Raw genomic sequence first — 17,603 nt, 5'->3', positions numbered from 1 at the left:
TCCAATTATATACTTACTCTGATGTCAACACGTAGTGCCACTCTTTTAAATTATTGCTAACCAGGTTAGATACTATTCAAGAAGTGTGACGGCGCAATTAAGACCTTTGAATAATTAAACGGCTGAGCGGCGCTATTATTCAATATCTCTGGAAACACTCATCAATGATTGAAAGTACCACTTCCGGTTATTGTACCTGGTTATTGATCAGATTATAATCCACGCGCAGCATAGATCTTCCAGTCGGATGAATTGCCCGAATTTGGCTGTCATGGGTATCTTGCTCCATGCATATATGTTGAATCGTTGATACATCAGAATTATAAATAGGCGCGTCAATTCCTCTTGCTCATGAAAAGTTTTTGGGCTGTTTCGTCATTGAGGATCTTATCATTTGCTGATAATATTCCCAAGGATCTCTACTTCACGTCCTCCGGTCTTCCTTCAACATATCACTCCATTCGGCAGTAATAAAAATGAGAGCCATTCTTCCTTTTAGCCTCTTCGAGGTATTGCTACTTAGTTCTTTTTGTCAAGCAAGTATATTTCTGGCACCGGAACAGGATATTCACCTTCCATCAAGTTGGGTTTCCATCAACCCACTTACTCTTTTGGGGGCCAATAGTCCTTATTTTACTGGTGAGTTTCCGCAAAAGCTTCTCGAATGAGTGAAGTATGGTTTCGATTGATCTACATCCTAAAGTGAGATACTTAGAGATGCTGATCAAAACTAGGGCCAAATGTTTACGGCATCAGCAATCAAGTACCTGATAACTGTTACGTAGAGCAAGTAGCGTATAATGTTAGACATGGAAGTCGATATCCAGATTCGGGGGCATATGCGCAATGGACTGCCTTGTATGCTGAGATCCAAGCTGCGAATTTTACTTCCACCGGTTCTTTAGCTTTCCTCAAATCCTGGGAGCCAGTTTTGACAATTCCGAAACTTCAGATCGCTCAAGAAAGTCCCACCGGATATAAAGAAGCGTATGATCTCGGCTATCAACTCCGGACTCGGTACCCAGATCTTTACTCATATGGGCAGCCTTTCATAAGCTGGGCTAACCTCTATCCCCGTGTTGTTCAAACTGCTCAAAATTTTGTGAGGGGGTTTCTTGGGCCTGCAGCAAGCAGTCTTGGTATGGTAGTTACCATCAACTCCACTGGAAGTGACGCGGCGCTGTTTGATAGTTTGAGTCCGAGTGATTTGTGTCCTGCATTCGTGGATGGTAACGGCGGTACAGAATGTAAGCACCGTTTTTCTTCAATTCTTCAACTCGGCATGTAATGTTTGATTGTTTTTATTCTAGCTGACCCATACCAGATGTAACGTGGAACTCAATATATCTTCCTCCCATTCAGGCACGCCTCGAGTCATTAATCACGGGAAATCTGAAATTTTCAACCACGGATATCTCCATCATGCCTTATCTTTGCGGGTTCGAATCCCAAATTACAGGTAAACTGTCCCCATGGTGTGGTGTATTTACGGATGAGGAACTCAAAAAGTATGAGTTTGCGCAGGATCTCAGATATTACTATGGGATGGGGCCGGGTGAAGATTTGCCCTCTAAAATGATGCTTCCATATCTAAATGCCCTCGTTGGTATCCTAGAACAAGGCCCGGTTATCAACGGAACCTCGACCAATGGGAGTATATTTACATTGCCTAGTATCCTCACTGCCTTTATGAACGACGGACAGATCGCAGAACTCGGAGCTGTAACTGGGGTATGGGACAACACCACCTCTCTGGGTGATGGTACTAAGATTCCACGGGAGTACGAATACATCTCGAGTCACTTTGTTAGCATGAGAGGGACAGTGGCGTTCGAACGAATGAATTGTGCTATATCCGAAAATGCAACTTCCACCAGCTTTGCAAGCTCAGCACCAAATTCATACAGAAAAACAACCTTGTCGAGCACCTCAACCAACGCAACATATATCCGTATACTCCTCAATGACGTTGTATACCCAGTACATTCATGTCAATCTGGACCTGGCTCTAGTTGTCTCCTTAGCGACTACTCCGCACTGATCAAGGGTAAGGTTGACAAAGCGGGAAATCTTCCCACTCGATGCAATGTTACAGTTTCTGGTGCGCCGACGAAAGTTAAGGGAGCTAGCTTCTTCACAGATTTATCACTTTCATGGCTGAAAACTGTTGTTCCATAGAATTATGGTGGTATTTATGATAGTGGATAATGTTTAGAACACAGAGCGATCATTTATCAATGTAGACAAGCTGAGTGTATTCATCAGTACAATATCAAGATATTCTGACGAAATGACAGTTTGCTTTTTATGCTTCTACCTTCTTGTGAATGAGACGACGTGATGGAGGTATCCTCAAGTCGAGTTCTACCTTGGAAAAAAAAGAGGTTTGAAAAAGATGATGCAACGGTCAGTATAGTGATTCAATAGGTAGGAATTTCACTCAAAGTACAAAAGCGAAGCTAAATATGAGGGGAAATATGACTGGAAATGTATAAATTTCAGTTGGAGCATTAGTTTATCACTAAAATAAGCAAAACGCCACAAAAAGGAAGTTTGAGAACGTAAATTGAAACACGATGGACCTCCAAGCTTTAGCCAGACGCGACGAAACATGGTGATTGAATTCATGTCTAACATAAATTCCATCCAAACCCTATTATTATCTAAACCAATCTCCAAGCCGGGGTATAAATCAAAATTTGAGGAAAGAAATCAGTTAAAAGCTCTCCAACAAACCAAAGCGAAAAGGGAAATACTTCCAAGTAACTGAAGGGTGTCAACATGACATCATATTAGCACGCTCACGGCCAATTCTCCAGGGTCCATGACAAAATGCGGCGCGGTTCCTTCAGTCAGCGCATCACTATTCTCTTTAAACTTCCTTGCTGCGACGTCAAGATCCTGCAACAACTTTTCAGCTGCTCTTCTTACCCCGTCTGTTCTTCTCGCGGCGTCTCCTGGCCCAGCGAATCTCCCCTGGGGATCGATTGTGGCGTTTCTCAGCTCCCTTGCAAAAGCTGAAAGTGTTTGATCTTCGGCAACTCTAAAGCTAATCAGGTAGGGAAGTTGTGATGCTTGAATCCAGAGTGTTGGGTCATTGACTGGGAGAGAATTGATGACATCGACTTCCCTGTACTTCTGAAGAGCGCTCAAACTTCCAGGAAGTGGTTGTTGTAGAGATGGCGGTTTGTTAGGGATGAACGACATGTAGTAATTTTGGAGGTAGTTTATAGCATTATGCTGAGGCGAGGCAATATGAATGCACATTGTTATCGCGTTCGTCAATTCATCAAGAGTCCTGATACTCGGGAAGGTGGGCATCTGACCACCCGTTGGCGATTGCATCTCATTACACCAAGCAGACACACAGGTGTCTTTTGCAACGTCAGCATCCCCGGTGTAAAATGTGCCGAGCATAGACGAGACAAAATCAAACAGGATTGGCCACAGTATGGCCATATTTTTTCCGTATGCATAGTTGTGAAATCTGCGGTCACTCTTGTCATTTAGGGACGACAGAGGAAAGCCACGCGTAATGAGAGAAGTCGGAGCATAGTTGCCAGTCCAGTTAAAGTTTCTGTAAGAGCTGAGAAGATAATCGTAGGTCTGCCGCTCAGTGAATCCATTGATTTTGCTTATCAGCTGCGGAACAAGAGTATCACGGGCCGCAGCGTTAAGAGAGAGAGTCTTAAACCTGTTACATCACATCCGATCAGCTGTCGTTATAAATACAACCCAGGAAATTTCGAGAGTAGAAAAAAGAGACGGTGGCAAAACATACCAATGAGGTTCCAAAATCTTGTAAACGATATGGTCACTTGGAAAGCTTCTATAAGCCGCAACCGCACTCGCCTCCTCCACAAAATGGCAGTCATTGAGGTGTAATGTCAGCTCATGATGAGTCCAGTCGGCAACCAAACTACACATTTTGGCATATCTCCATGGCCAGTCATTGTGCTCATTATCCTTTGGATCCTTTGGATTGATTCTTTTATTGAAGATCGTCACCGACTTTTCCATGCTGACTTTATAATCCAAAACAATAGCTAAAGGATGAAGATCACCATCTGCATTCAGATGGAACAATGTTACAGAGGCGCATCCAAATCTTTTACCATTGTCAAATTTGAGAGTAGCGTCGGGCGAAGCGCCAGCCCATTCGTGGAAGAAACTACAATCTTGGATAAAGAAGGAGTTTGAATTGAATCGCTCAAGGAGGCTATGCATTTCCTTATTGCCTTGATCAAAGACAGCATTTTTGAACCTATCAAGCCAAATTTGACTGGCAAGAGCGATGGATGAAGGATTAGGACCGGTAAAATATTGTTGAGCAAACACTGCATCACTATACCAATCTTTACGATAGCCAATGCTAGGTTCAGTTCCGACATTTTTCTGTTCCTTGTTTAAAGCAATCATTCTTTCTTCTAGCATTGCCATGGTAGTCCCATTGTAAGGATCTCCGGAGAGAAGATTTGAAATCTCCGGCGGGATCTTAGGGAGGAGTGAGACCGACACATCAACGAATCGCCTGAGGTTGAAAATTTTAAGCAGTCCTACACGATTATCAAGAGGTATCCATTTCAAGTGAGGTGGGTATGAGCTTGTGCTTCCAGGAAGTGCCCATTGATAGAGTGCTCGTTGCGTCTCGAATCTGCGAGGTATGAATGGTTTCTCCGCCTCAAAACCTTGGGCCCTAAAACCGTCCGCGTACCTAAGGTGTAAGTTAGTTTCAGGTATATTACGTTATATCAACAATACAATATATCTGTCCTCCAGCCTTGCGAACAATTTTGCTGTTGCTTCATTGATCTCAGCGGGCGTTGCAACGATTATGCCTGGGACTTTTGGTTGGTTCTTGTTGAGCCTCCGGATCGGCCTTCGAATAATGTTTGGCCTTTTCTCTTTGGTACTATTCGCCATTTTTGGGTTTTCTGGTGATCTAGCTGTGGGCTCATTCGCCCTCGTAGCTCCATTGGTGCCATTTGCAACATTCATTCCCTGAGAAGCGGACATGATTGCAAGTTTTGAGAAGAAACTGGAGAAATAATCTCAAGTGGGTAAACAACATTTATCAATAGACATTGAAGTGTCAATATTTACCTTGTAGATGGAATGATGTAGAAAATGTGGAGTGGGATGAAGGATAGAATAGGAAGTTTTATGGAATGAAGTCGCAATACAGAAATCTGAAATTCACCTAAGATATTTGATTTTAAATTTTTCGATGAAAAGAACAAAAATTCTGACTTGTTCATAGTCTTGCAGAAAGGATCTGGGAATCACTCATTTACCACCATCAAATGCCTAGATTGTTTGCTGAGATAGCAAAACGCAGAATGGATAACTTACGCAGGGTTTTTGCAGAAACATGGAAGGTGTGAAAAGTATTGACTACACCCAGTGGAATGTGTAATGTCACCAAATATGCGCCGCATTGCATACCTAAAGAAAATGGTTACTTGCGCCAAGAGCTTAAGGGTAATTTCCCTGGGTGGTCAAGCTTGACAGTTTGAGAGAGCAAAAAGCCAAAGAAGAGATGGATAGATCTTGACGACGACAAGTGCTGTGCTATTCAGCATTCCTGATTGGGCCGTCTACTCAGAATAATGAAAATATCGTGATTAGTGAGTGGTTGGTTCAATTGAAACTTAAAGGTGGATGGTTGCCTACCGTCGAAACTCCAACTAAGCCCTTTTAAGACGAAGATCGGTAATGGGTTAGGGCTCGGGATCTTTCAAAATTTCCGATATTTATCAATTGACCTATGAATTACTTGGAATCGCAGTCACGAATCTGGTCGGAATTTTGAAAATTCCGAATCTTGACGCACCGTCGATCCACTTGCAAAAGAGGCTTAGTTCCCGCTCTTAGTTTAGGCGTGAGCCATGCTAGAATGAAAATGGATTAGCGTTCCGCCATTTAGTGCCGGCAGTGAGTCACGGCCCATGAATCGCGAAGGCCAGAGGCTGGACGTCGCATTGATCTGATCTCGTGATTCGAGTCTCGAAATATGTATAAATGACCCAGTATCTATTCCAGATAGTGATTAATCTTTCAGTCATCCATCCATCCATTTATTTTATCATCTCAAAGCATCCGTCACATACCGTAAATCCACTTCAATATGAGTGTTATCAAAAATGTCGCCATCGCTGGTGTAAGTAAACCCAGTCCGCCCTCTTATCATTACGAATCCAACCCTGTCTAACACAAGCACAGGCATCCGGTTCCCTTGGTGCACCCGTCCTCGACGTTCTAATCAAATCCAACAAATTCAACGTCACCGTTCTCACCCGTGCCGATTCCACATCAACTTCTCAATTCCCCTCCTCGGTGACTGTCCTCAAAGTAGATTACAATTCCATTTCCTCCCTTACTTCAGCCCTTCAGAATATCGATGCCGTAGTATCCTGTGTCTCCGCCACCGCACTTCATTGCCAAGACCTCCTCGTCGACGCCTCCATCGCCGCTGGCGTGAAGCGCTTTCTGCCCTCTGAATTTGGTTCAGATCTTGGACACCCTCGTACCAAGGCTCTCCCAGTCTTTGCTCAGAAAGTCGCGATGGAATCACGTCTCGAAGCCGCTGCCACTCAAAACCTAGCCTTTACATACACGCTTATCCGCAACGGACCCTTCCTCGATTGGGGACTCAAGTATAACTTTCTCCTCGACCTTGAATCTGGAAACTCCAAAATCTACGACGGCGGTGAGCATCTATTCAGTGCAACGACACTGGAAACTATCGGTCTTGCCGTTGTCGCTATCCTAGAAAAATTCGAAGAGACCAAAAACCGAGTAATCTACATTCAAGATATTCAAATATCTCAAAACCAGCTCTTGAAGCTTGCAAAGCAAGTTGCACCAGAAAAGAAATGGGAATCAGTTCCTGTAGATACAGCTACCATTCTTGCATCTTCGAATGAGAAGCTTGCGAAAGGGGAAGTTACTATGGAAGTCATGATGGGATATATCAATGTTTCGATATTCGGAACCGGTTACGGTGCGAAAATGGAGAACACTGACAATGAATTGTTGGGTTTGAAAGAAAAAACTGATGCCGACTTGGTAACTTTATTGAAGAAGCTCATCATCAAGCAATAGGAAATGTACTAGAAATATCTCCCTAGCTACCCTTGTAGATAGAAAGCAAATACCAGGTGCTTCTCAATCTCTTCACCAACTTGAATCTTTAAAAATACCTCGATCGATTCCAGTAACTTTGCTGTTCGAAATATATCTAAAATTGAAAATGGTCTCAATACTCAAAACGAGGCTACACAAATGAAATTGGTAAACTGAAAGTGAGTTAGAACAATAATCCACTTCTAGCATGAAGAAGTTGGATATTGATATAAATATGTAAGTATGTAAGTGGGCTGCGCAACGGGGCCCCGCCGGGCGGATTGTTGCTCTGGTGGATAATCCACGGAAGATCTGTTTGCAGGGCGGATTATTTCTGCGCAGCCTAAAAAGTGACTATTGTTGCTATTAATAGGCTCTTCGAAGTGTTACCCAATCCAGTACTCATGTTCTACCAGCAATTTCCCCTCCTGCCCTGTATTGATCTCTTCCAACCAACCTTCATAATTTTTGAACATGTAATCCTGCTGTATGTTCCTTTGTGCTCGAAGCCACCAGCCTAAGGTCCTATACCTATACTTCTGCCAGCAATAGCAGCAAACTCTCGTCGATGATGGGGGCTGCCCTTGAAAGAAAGCATTATAGTAGAATCGTATGTGCTGTCGATGTAGAGGGCGTTTGCTAGTCCGTTGACAGCCCTGGTATAGCGAGGCAGAAATAGCACTATATTTGCAAATCTATGAGTCTTTTAGTGTATCCAGTGAGGCTAAGAATACGAATAAAAGTAATCAATTCTTCCCATTCTTTCCCAGATACTAGATGTCAGTCTCAGTGTCATTTGGGAAGGTTGCCCCCAGGTAAAAACAACCCTCCTCACCCATTATCCTGTTTTCTTCTAAGTCTACCCGGTATCCCCATTGCCAGCTGCTTTATACCCTATTGTGGACCGATACACGCATCCGTCCTCTCGAGCCGTATAAACAGCATCACTTTCGCTACCAATATACACTATGCCCTGCGGTTTGTGCACTGTTTCGCGTTACCTTGCCGGAACTCTCCTGTATAAAATCCGTAGATACTTGCTATCGCGTTTATCCCTTATTCACCCTCTTCATTGTTTCGACAGCCATTGCGATCCTGGTCTGCCCTAAAGCTTTGTCGCAACTATTGACCGGTAGACTCTGTTTTTCTTCTAAAGGACAATTCTGGTATTTTAGTCATCTCCTTCCTGTCTTCTTGGGTTAAATTGGACTACTTGGATTTCCAAGTTCGCGACAATGTCTGCATGATTAAATTACCAAGAAGGATGGTTCACTTACTCACTCGTATGTGCAATCTATCGATAGATGAACTCTTGAGGGAACAGATAATACCAAGTTCCGAAATGTGAATTCCCACTGGAGGTATTTTTGGCAGACCGAGGATTATTAGATTCGGAATGTGTTGGTGGTCCTGTTATTAGTCTTCTTGATGCCGGAAGTCGGAAAATAAAATTAACCCCCACCTCTGACCGCAGAAAGCGAGATCGTCCATTAACCTTAACACAACGTCAAGTTTTTCCAACAAAGTTAACCTTGCTCCTGGTCATTTTATGAGAAATCAAGCTGATATTATTTGGATGCATGTTATACTCAATAACAGAATCTCTGGCGCAATATTCCCTTTGTGATGGGACCGGTGCAACAGCGCGGCACTTCCTGTTGACCTCCTGGGATCTTGGCAGCATATGCATGTATATTACATGATGCATATAAGGAGCAAAAAAAAAACAACTTTTAATTCATTCTTTCCTTTTTGGTATACTGTTTGTTTGCTTTCAATATTTTGATTTCAAAGCACTTTAATTCCGAAGGCCGAATACCTAACCTATTCCTTCATTTTTTGAATATATACTCACAGCTTAACTGCTTAGCTAGAGAATCAATCAATTCAATCTGATGCTCTTTCTGGTCTCAAGAAACCCAATACTTTATTATTGTCTTCTTCCCTACTTTACTCAATTGCCTCAATTGTATCAATTTACTTTTTCCTGATTCATTCTTTCCACTCTGATTTCTTCACCCCTATATATCCTCTAATGACAATTGTAGATGTAGGGGAAAGAAATCTCCTGATCATCTTCTGCTCAATTGTCCTATATATAAAACGGCAAGGAAAACCCTCAATAAGGATAACCTCACAATCCGACCTACCATAAAATATCTGCTTCATACCAAAGCAGGAATCATCAAGACCCTCGAATTTATCGAGGCGACGAGAATAGCCACCAGATCATAGCATCTCAATAGAATACATGAAGAAGAAGAGGGAGAAGGCGGAGAAGAAGGGGATGGACCGGAAGATTGTGATTGAATTGATCAATTATGGTCAATTTGGTCAATTTGGGCAATCACCCCAATGTCAATTTTCATTACATTTCATTTGTTATTCCTCTTATTTGAATACAAAAGTATCTGTAAGGCAGGCTTGGTTCCCTAGTATTAGTTTTCACTTCCCCCATTCAAACATCAGAAGATTGAGGCTCTCAATCTCCCCAACTTGTATTAGCTACAATCGAATAAGGCCAGCTACCCTCCATTTATTATTGTTAGAAGCCTACAAAGCTCCTAGCCGTCTTAGATAATCATAGACTCAGTGTAGACGTTAATTTAATCAATCAATCAATCAATCTCCACCCCTATTCTCGACCTTCAAGTCCCAATACTATTCCATCCTCCATATCTTATATTTTCCCTTTCCTTTCTCCTCTCTTTCTTTTTCATCCCCTACTTCGCCTCAACATCGCTATTCACATCATTTCATTCCCCTACCTTCCTCATTCCTCCCTTTTACTTTCTCTTCCATTACTTTGATATCTCCCCTTCAATACTCCACTTTATACTTTCTGTTACCGATAATATAAGGATATCGATTAGATACTCGAAATACTATATCAAATCTCTTTGCACTGAATATATGAAGTACACTATCATAACAATAGCTACAATATTGTTCTATATCACCCTACCTTACCCTATTAAATCCACAAGCCGCGGATTATTAACTTGGCTTCATCAACCCTGCAGATGAGCTTGATAGATAATCTGCAGGATAGATTATTCATAGATTACAGATTGTCTGCAAATGTTACCTGCCCCATAGATTATCCATTTGAATTTTTCAATATCCCTTCTGTATACGAATTACCTACGGATTATCCAGCAATTCAATAACCTGATCCGCAGATACTCATTGTAGAGTCTATTACTATTCCCATCCTCTTTTCTTTTTATTATATTATTATACTACTGATATTCTATCCTTCCATTCACTACTTCATTATCCTTTCTCTTTTAGCCTTCTATTATACCACTTTCCCATCTATTATTGCTTTTCCATTCTCCTACTCAATAATTCAATATCTTCTTTCTCTCGATTGCATTATTTTCTGTGTGAACGAAGTGAATGACTTCAATTCAATTACTACTGTAATAAAGAACTAAGCGAACGCGAAAGAGACTAGCTCTTTTAGTAAGTCTATATGTTGCCCAAAAGTGACGCCACTCTTGAGGAGTGGTTAATTGGGTTCATATAATCATTCTTCAGGTCAACACTCCCCCTCAGGGATTGCCGAATCAGGATATGCCATTATTTTTGAGGCTATTCCTGGATATGATTGGCTGATCCGATCTGAGTTGATTGGCCGGATAACATAGTCCTCTGCCTTTTACTGTCTAACATTTTTTCTAGACTCTGGGGCATGTATGCAAGAGTAGGGTTCTGAGAGCATCTGATTGGCTCTACCCCTCTTCAGAGGCTTGTTCCGTCGAGGTGCATGGGGATCGCTCGCTTGGAGTTTAGGAGTAACTCTCATTGGATGCGATATAATCGATAATGTAACTTTTTACTGAAGAATATGATGATTGCAAGTTGCGCTGGTAGTGGAAATTATAAATGATACCACTGGACCATGGGACCGCAAACCGGGCTCATAACTGTTGCCCAAAAGTGACGCCACTCTTGAGGAGTGGTTAATTGGGTTCATATAATCATTCTTCAGGTCAACACTATATAAGACTTACTATTTTCAATATATAGCTAGCTCTTTAGACAGAATACAATTAAATATACAGGACCTACATAATCCGTGGGTGCTACGTCTTCTGTATCCTTCTTGTACCAACACCCATAGTTCCTGCTACAGTATCTTCACTTTTTGATAGTCGAACAAAATCGTTCTTCTCATCAAAAAAGACTTCGGATGATGAATTTTGGCATTGTAAAGGAATTGAAGGCACAGATATGCTTCTGGAAACAAGAAATTTGGCCAACAAAGGAAGGAGTTATCATCAAGCATCTTACGTTAATACATGAATATCTTCTACAGCTTCTGCAGCATTATCGTCTTCTGCAATGTTTACAACTTCTTTCCCTCAACCTACCATCTCTCCTTCCATTTCATCTTTGACAACTTCTTTCATTCAACCATCCTCTACAACAACAGCATTACTGCTGTCTTCTACACTTTGCAAGCATATCAACCATACTAAAGAGGGCTTTGAAAACTACGAAAGAAGGGGATTTAGAATTACTGATGTTTGTCCCGTCTTACGTCTACATTGAACTGGGTACCTTGGACTGCAATATGCCAACAAACTATCTGATGTGGTATCCTATTGCACATCTTGTGCTTTTGAAAACTATAGTTTGTACAAAAGGGATTGGTTGGAATAGCTACTTTGAGCTATCGATACATATGTTCTAGGACTTAGATGGTGAAGTCCGTCATTTTCATCTGGAAGATTTGAATGACGAGCGATGGAAAATGAAAGTAGAGAGGGGTATATGTCCTTGTGTTATGTATAAGGGGGTTCCATTGAATTCATTCATCGTACATAGGAGGTTAGAGCTTTTTTGGCATGGTGTTACGAGGTTTGCCGTCTAGAATATAAACCTTCATGCTTCGTGGCTCGAGAGGAGCGAGCGGACTGAGCTTCAATCCTTCAGCTCTTCTTGATCGAGAGGCTTGAGAGGCCAATTGATTGATTGATTGATTGATTGATTAATTCATACTCGGTTCCAGCCTCTGAGTTAGCAGTGGCTATGCCGGAAAAGGCCTAGCTTTGGCGCAGTTGCCGAAATGCTCCTTACCAGTTTTATGTGGTAAGTCACACTTCACTTCATCACACATTTGTGACCATCAACCTCCTCTGCTAGGCGGTCTGGCTCTTATCTACGACTATATACATACTTGTTTACAAGAGTGCTTTGATCTAAACTTTGATGTGTGTTTGGTTCTTTGGTTGTTGCTTTAACAAACTATCACATATCATTATACCTTCAGTCTCCCCCCAATGATCTGCTTCTTCTATTTATGCTGCTTCGCACATCCTAAATTGCCCAAGGAGTTGCGTCTGTTCCATGAATTTGATTGCTTTTGTAGCTAGTTTTGGATTGCTCAAGATTGCCCTAGAATCGGTTTGTCGTTTGCTGTTGAATAATCCTTTTCGTAAATCGTTAAAATCTCTACACTTTAACAAGATATGCTCCACGGTTTGTCGTCCCTCGCCGCATTCACATCCTGGATGATTGAAGTCAGGCACTTTCTTTTTCCAAAGATAGTCCCTCAATCCAATTTTTCCCGTACGCATCTGGATAAGCATAGCACTCTGCCATTTCTTCAACTTGTAATGTAATTGTAGAATCCTTCTGTTTGGCTCTGGGGTGTATTTGTAGGTAGTTCGTCCTTTGAACTTCATTTCCCAATTATATGCCTATTCCGCCCTGATCCACCGGTGCAGCCAGGTTTTTAGGGTTGTTTGCAGGTGGTACGTTTTTGCTTGTATGATTTCCGAGCTGTGAATATGGAGGGTCTGTTTAGCTACTTCCTTGGCTGCTCTATCGGCCGCTTCGTTTCCGCATAAGCCTATATGAGCTGGTATCCATCTTAATTCTATTTCTAGCTCAAGATCTTGTTGTATTTTATCTATAAGAGATATAGCTCTTGCGATAATATATGCGCCGGATCTGCCGGTTGGCATCTGGAATGTCCTGATAGCAGCTTGATTATCTGTAAAGACAACTGCTCTCTTTCTTCTGTTTCCTTTTTTGGCATCCTCGATCACCATCTCGAGAGCCGAGACAATGCCCTGGACTTCAGCTACGTATACTGTCGATGTCTCGCTATCTCCCATATAGATTCTTCTTGTGTTTCTGGTTAATGGAGATACCGCTGCAGCACCTATATGGTTCTCAATACCGCTACCGTCGGTATATATAAATATGCTATTTGATGTGTTTTTCAGAAACTCTTTGTGTTGTGTTTTCGCTATATCTTTATTTATTGCAATTCTGGTGTTGGGCCCCCGCCACCATGGTGGGACAAGATATGGTGGGATGATCTCCTGGTAATCGATCGTTGGGCCTCGGCGATGGCGTAGGCGCTTGAAGATATGTTCAAGGGGACTTTGGTATGGTGTCTTTCTTCCTCGACTCCTTCTGTCTCTGATCGTTCGGAATCCCATCAAAGCTGGTATTTTTTCTGTAGAGAGAATTCTGCTCATTGTTTTGCTATTGGTTTTCCAGATTTGTTGTTCGATGGGTAACAAGTGCAGTTCTATGTTTAGCGCAGGGCTTGACGTTGATTTGAATGCGCCACTGATGGTTCTAGCGGCTTTTGCTTGAAGTGCTGTGAGAGAGTTGAGGGTTTGTTGTGTATATCCTTCTCTTTGCTCTTGCGCGATAGACTATATCGAATATCTATACATCATCTGAGGGATTACGATTGCTTGATAGATCCTTTTTAGTTCTGTGACTTTTGCTCCCCATGTGGACCCTGTTAGGCTTGACAGAGCCCCAATAGATCTCGATACCTTTAATTTTAGTTTTTGGATATGCTGTTTCCAATTCAATTTTTTATCCATTGTGATTCCTAGATATTTGCAGCTTGGAGATGGGTAGATTGTTGTTTGTTCCATTTGTATCCCGTGATCTAATTCTGTTGCGAGGCGCTTTCTTGTGTAGTGGGTTAGTTGAAACTTTCCTGGATCAAATACTGATGCGTGTTTCTTCGCCCATACATTAGCTTGTTGCATAGTTCTTTCTAATCCTTTGCAGTTCTCTTCAATTGAGTTTCCCCATCTGAGAATTGCGATGTCGTCTATATACCCAGTAGCTAATGTGTTTGGTTCTTGGTTGCATATTTCTAATAGGTCGGCATTATAGAATAGGTATAGGATAGGCGACAATGGTGATCCTTGGGGGATGCCTGTTTTCGTTTCGTATGTTTCTGATCGAAATGAATCAAAATATATAGATGTACTTCTATTTGTTAGGAAACTAGTTATCCATTTCACTGTTCTCTTATCAACCCTTCTTTTGCGTAAATTGTGGACGAGTCTATCGTGCGAAACATTGTCGAATGCCCCCGAGACATCGAGCAAAAGTAGGCTTGCTATTTGTGATCTGGGAACATTCCATGATTCGTATATCTTTTCGATAATGACGTGCAGTGCGTGTTCTGTCGATCTTCCCTTCCGCCCTCCGATATGTGTTTCTGGTAGTAGTTGGTGTTTCTCGGTAATGTAGCTGATTCTTTTTGCTATAATCGCATCCATAATCTTTCCGATTGTATTTAACAGAGCTATTGGTCGGTATGCTTTAGGAATTGTGTAGTCACTTTTACCGGGCTTTTTAATAACGATTGTAGTAGATTGTCGAAAGTGCGCCGGGCAGTATCCTAGTTTTAAGCTGGTGTTGAATATTCTTGTTAGATGGGGGGCCATTTGGCTAGCGGTGATATGAAGGACTTGGTTTATGATACCATCTGGGCCTGCTGCTTTAAATGGAGGTGTTGATTTGATAGCTAGGTATATTTCTTTGTCTTTAATATCTGGGAAAGGAATGTTGGTTGAGTAATTGGCTTCGCGTATATCTTGGAGATCCGGTTCTGGAGGGGCGGGAAAGAAAGCTTTTTGGAAGAGCTTCGCTTTGTCTTGTGCCTTTGTATATTCGATATCTGAGTTTGGATCTTTAAGTACCGGGGTAGTTATTGCTGCTACCTCTCCTCTATTTCTTGCCCACTTTGCTAGTTTCCACATACTTTCCGGATTCTCTGTAGCTTTTCCGACTTGTTCCCGATGGCCCTGAAGTAGCGCCTGTCGGATGACTCTTCCTTTTTCGTTTCGGGCTTTTCTGTAAGCCTCCCAACTCTATTCTGTATGATTTCGGCTATTTTGTCGTTTCAGCCTACGTGCTTCAGCCTGTAGCTCCTTACACTCTAAAGTCCAGCCTGCTCTTGCTCTTGGAGACCATCTCTTTAATGGTATAGCTTGGTCGATGGCAAGCTGCAGAGCTTTTACCACCTCGTCTACATATCTGTCTAGTGCTGTTTCTGTTCTAGGAGAACGGAGCACAGGTAAATTATATATAAGGTTTGCGCGTAGCTTTTGCATATCCACATTGGGCCAGTCATATATATTTCTTTGCGGTCGTTGTACTATTCTTAAATCTAGTATAGTTATGATTGGTAAGTGATCAGAATTATGGTCTATATTATAGTCTACAGAGCATTTGATAACTCTATCTGCTATGTTTTGTGTATTGTAGCAGAGGTCGATACAGCTTTGTGTATTTTTATCGTCATACGTGACTGTGGCTGATGGTAGGAGGCTAGCTAGCTGGGTTTCTTCTATGATTTCGATTAAGTCCTCGGATTCGGGTTCACTTATACGTATTTTCAGGCCACCCAAATATTCGTGATGTAAATTGAAATCTTCTAGGATGATCTGTTCCTCACCTTAGTATCTTGTGAGAGTTGTTTTGAGAAGTAGTAAACAGCTTGTTCTGTTTATTGATGAGTTTGGGGGGTTATATATATTATGCAATATAATCTTTGTTGCTTCATTTGTGCCTGGTGGCTTTGTAATTATTTCTAATGTACCAAGATCTCGAGAGTGGTCTTTATATGTCCAATTATTAGGGTCAATTCTTTTGTTAATAAAAAAGCACACTCTAACAAACATCTCCTTATTATCTTTTGGGAAGCATAAATGGAATATATCCGATATTGAATTGTGAGTGATTGGGGTGATAGGGTTTCTCCACGGTTCTTGCAATGCTAGAATATCGTATTCGTGTATTTTTGGGTCTCTTAGCAATGTAGCCATGACCAGGTTCTTTGACTTCATAGTATTGTACTGTAGGATGTATAGGTCATTTTTATGGCTCATGATTCCTTAGTGTTCCATTGGGAGCTGAGTATTGAGTTCGTTGTTGTTGATTCTAATGCCCTTCTGGATGGTATATGTGGTCTACGTGACCTTTGATTGACTTCCCCCATAATCACGTCTTCATTTTCATCCTGTGTGCTTTCTGCTGTATTTCCTATATAGCTTCTTTTAGTTGCTCTACCCTTGGTGGGAGATTTGCTTCGAGCATTTTGTCTCCCTGGTATGAGTGATGGTGTAGAAGGGGTTAATCCTGTTGATATATTGCCTGGTCTCCCCCTCTGGCTTCCGTTGGCTATCATTGCCAATTCTGTTGGTGTTAAGTAGGGGTTAGTCTGATTAAGTGGTGATTTATCTTTTGATGATGGGACGAAGTGATATGGTTGTCTAGCATCATATGCTGCTTTCACTTTGCTTAATTCTTCCTTGCGAGCCGGACATCGATTATTCCATGCTTCGTGTGCTCCTCTGCACACCACACAGTTCCTTGTAGTGGACTTATCCGATTTATCAGGGCAATCTTTCGAGTTGTGTGCTTTCGCACAGTAGCCACATGCTGTATTAGCTTTGCACTGGGTTCCTATGTGGCCGTATCTTTGACACTTATAGCATTGCTTCAGTCGGCATTGTCTGTCGTATCTCTCGCATTGAAATGCCTCTCCCTGCCAGATAAGACCTTCGTCAATTATTTTGTTGGCGTCTTCTGGGTTGGTGAACTCTACAATTATGGTTGAGGCCTTTTTAGTAAGCGCGGCTCTGGATAGCCACCCAATATATTTGATATCTGCATTTGGCACGAATGCTCTGTTGTCGTGTAGTAGTTCAGCTTTGATCTCGTCAAACTTTTCCATGTCCATCGAGCTGATCCTGATTCCATGTACAAGTATACCATATGTGGGTAGGCGAATAGATGTACCTTTCCCGAGTCGGGCTATCCAATCTTCTGCAAATTGTTTCAATGCCTCTGCATCGCTTTTGTTCAATGTCTTGATGCTGAGGTCTCCGCTTTTAAGTTGATTGGCTGATGCACTACGTATCTTTTCAATATGTCTGTTTTTGCTTTGCTCAATTGCACGATCAACATGGTTCTGTAGGTTTCTAGGGTTTTTCGTCCTTAGGCTTTCTATGGTTCCTGCGTCTGTAATCTTTAGGACGATTTCACGTTGTGCTTGAAGGAACGAAGATGTTTGAGTAGAGATTGTTATAGGTTTGCTAATAGGTGTAGTATTACTACCCACTACTGATGCATATGAGACTTTGGAAGGAGGGACTTGATTGAACCATTTTTGTGATGTCATTTGTCACTTTTGTTAT

General features: G+C 41.9%; 6 protein-coding genes across 6 annotated transcripts; 2 read left to right on the top strand and 4 right to left on the bottom strand.

Annotated features, from left to right (window-relative positions):
* Positions 1–476: 476 nt before the first annotated feature.
* On the top strand, positions 477–2,178 carry SS1G_06333 (hypothetical protein; the record flags this gene model as incomplete). Its single annotated transcript, XM_001592044.1, has 3 exons — positions 477–639; positions 735–1,247; positions 1,325–2,178. 3 exons carry the CDS (start codon positions 477–479, stop codon positions 2,176–2,178), a joined length of 1,530 nt encoding a protein of 509 aa, XP_001592094.1.
* Positions 2,179–2,712: 534 nt separating this feature from the next.
* On the bottom strand, positions 2,713–5,016 carry SS1G_06332 (hypothetical protein; the record flags this gene model as incomplete). The annotated part of the gene is made up of 4 exons (XM_001592043.1): positions 2,713–2,766; positions 2,806–3,694; positions 3,782–4,696; positions 4,790–5,016. The coding sequence occupies 4 exons, from the start codon at positions 5,014–5,016 to the stop codon at positions 2,713–2,715; spliced, it is 2,085 nt and encodes a 694-aa protein (XP_001592093.1).
* Positions 5,017–6,127: 1,111 nt separating this feature from the next.
* Positions 6,128–7,104, top strand: SS1G_06331 (hypothetical protein; the record flags this gene model as incomplete). Its single annotated transcript, XM_001592042.1, has 2 exons — positions 6,128–6,160; positions 6,223–7,104. The coding sequence occupies 2 exons, from the start codon at positions 6,128–6,130 to the stop codon at positions 7,102–7,104; spliced, it is 915 nt and encodes a 304-aa protein (XP_001592092.1).
* Positions 7,105–7,642: 538 nt separating this feature from the next.
* Positions 7,643–7,964, bottom strand: SS1G_06330 (predicted protein; the record flags this gene model as incomplete). The annotated part of the gene is made up of 2 exons (XM_001592041.1): positions 7,643–7,806; positions 7,952–7,964. 2 exons carry the CDS (start codon positions 7,962–7,964, stop codon positions 7,643–7,645), a joined length of 177 nt encoding a protein of 58 aa, XP_001592091.1.
* A 4,631-nt stretch (positions 7,965–12,595) lies between these two features.
* On the bottom strand, positions 12,596–13,256 carry SS1G_06329 (hypothetical protein; the record flags this gene model as incomplete). Its single annotated transcript, XM_001592040.1, has 2 exons — positions 12,596–12,643; positions 12,948–13,256. The coding sequence occupies 2 exons, from the start codon at positions 13,254–13,256 to the stop codon at positions 12,596–12,598; spliced, it is 357 nt and encodes a 118-aa protein (XP_001592090.1).
* Positions 13,257–14,109: 853 nt separating this feature from the next.
* Positions 14,110–17,140, bottom strand: SS1G_06328 (hypothetical protein; the record flags this gene model as incomplete). Its single annotated transcript, XM_001592039.1, has 6 exons — positions 14,110–14,116; positions 14,230–14,350; positions 14,747–15,250; positions 15,314–15,571; positions 15,794–15,848; positions 16,409–17,140. 6 exons carry the CDS (start codon positions 17,138–17,140, stop codon positions 14,110–14,112), a joined length of 1,677 nt encoding a protein of 558 aa, XP_001592089.1.
* Positions 17,141–17,603: the final 463 nt, after the last annotated feature.

Source organism: Sclerotinia sclerotiorum, genomic scaffold (assembly GCF_000146945.2).
Source record: "Sclerotinia sclerotiorum 1980 UF-70 scaffold_8 genomic scaffold, whole genome shotgun sequence".
NCBI lineage: Eukaryota > Fungi > Ascomycota > Leotiomycetes > Helotiales > Sclerotiniaceae > Sclerotinia > Sclerotinia sclerotiorum.
Note: the sequence above shows the minus strand (reverse complement) of the source record. Positions and strands in the feature narration are given on the sequence as shown.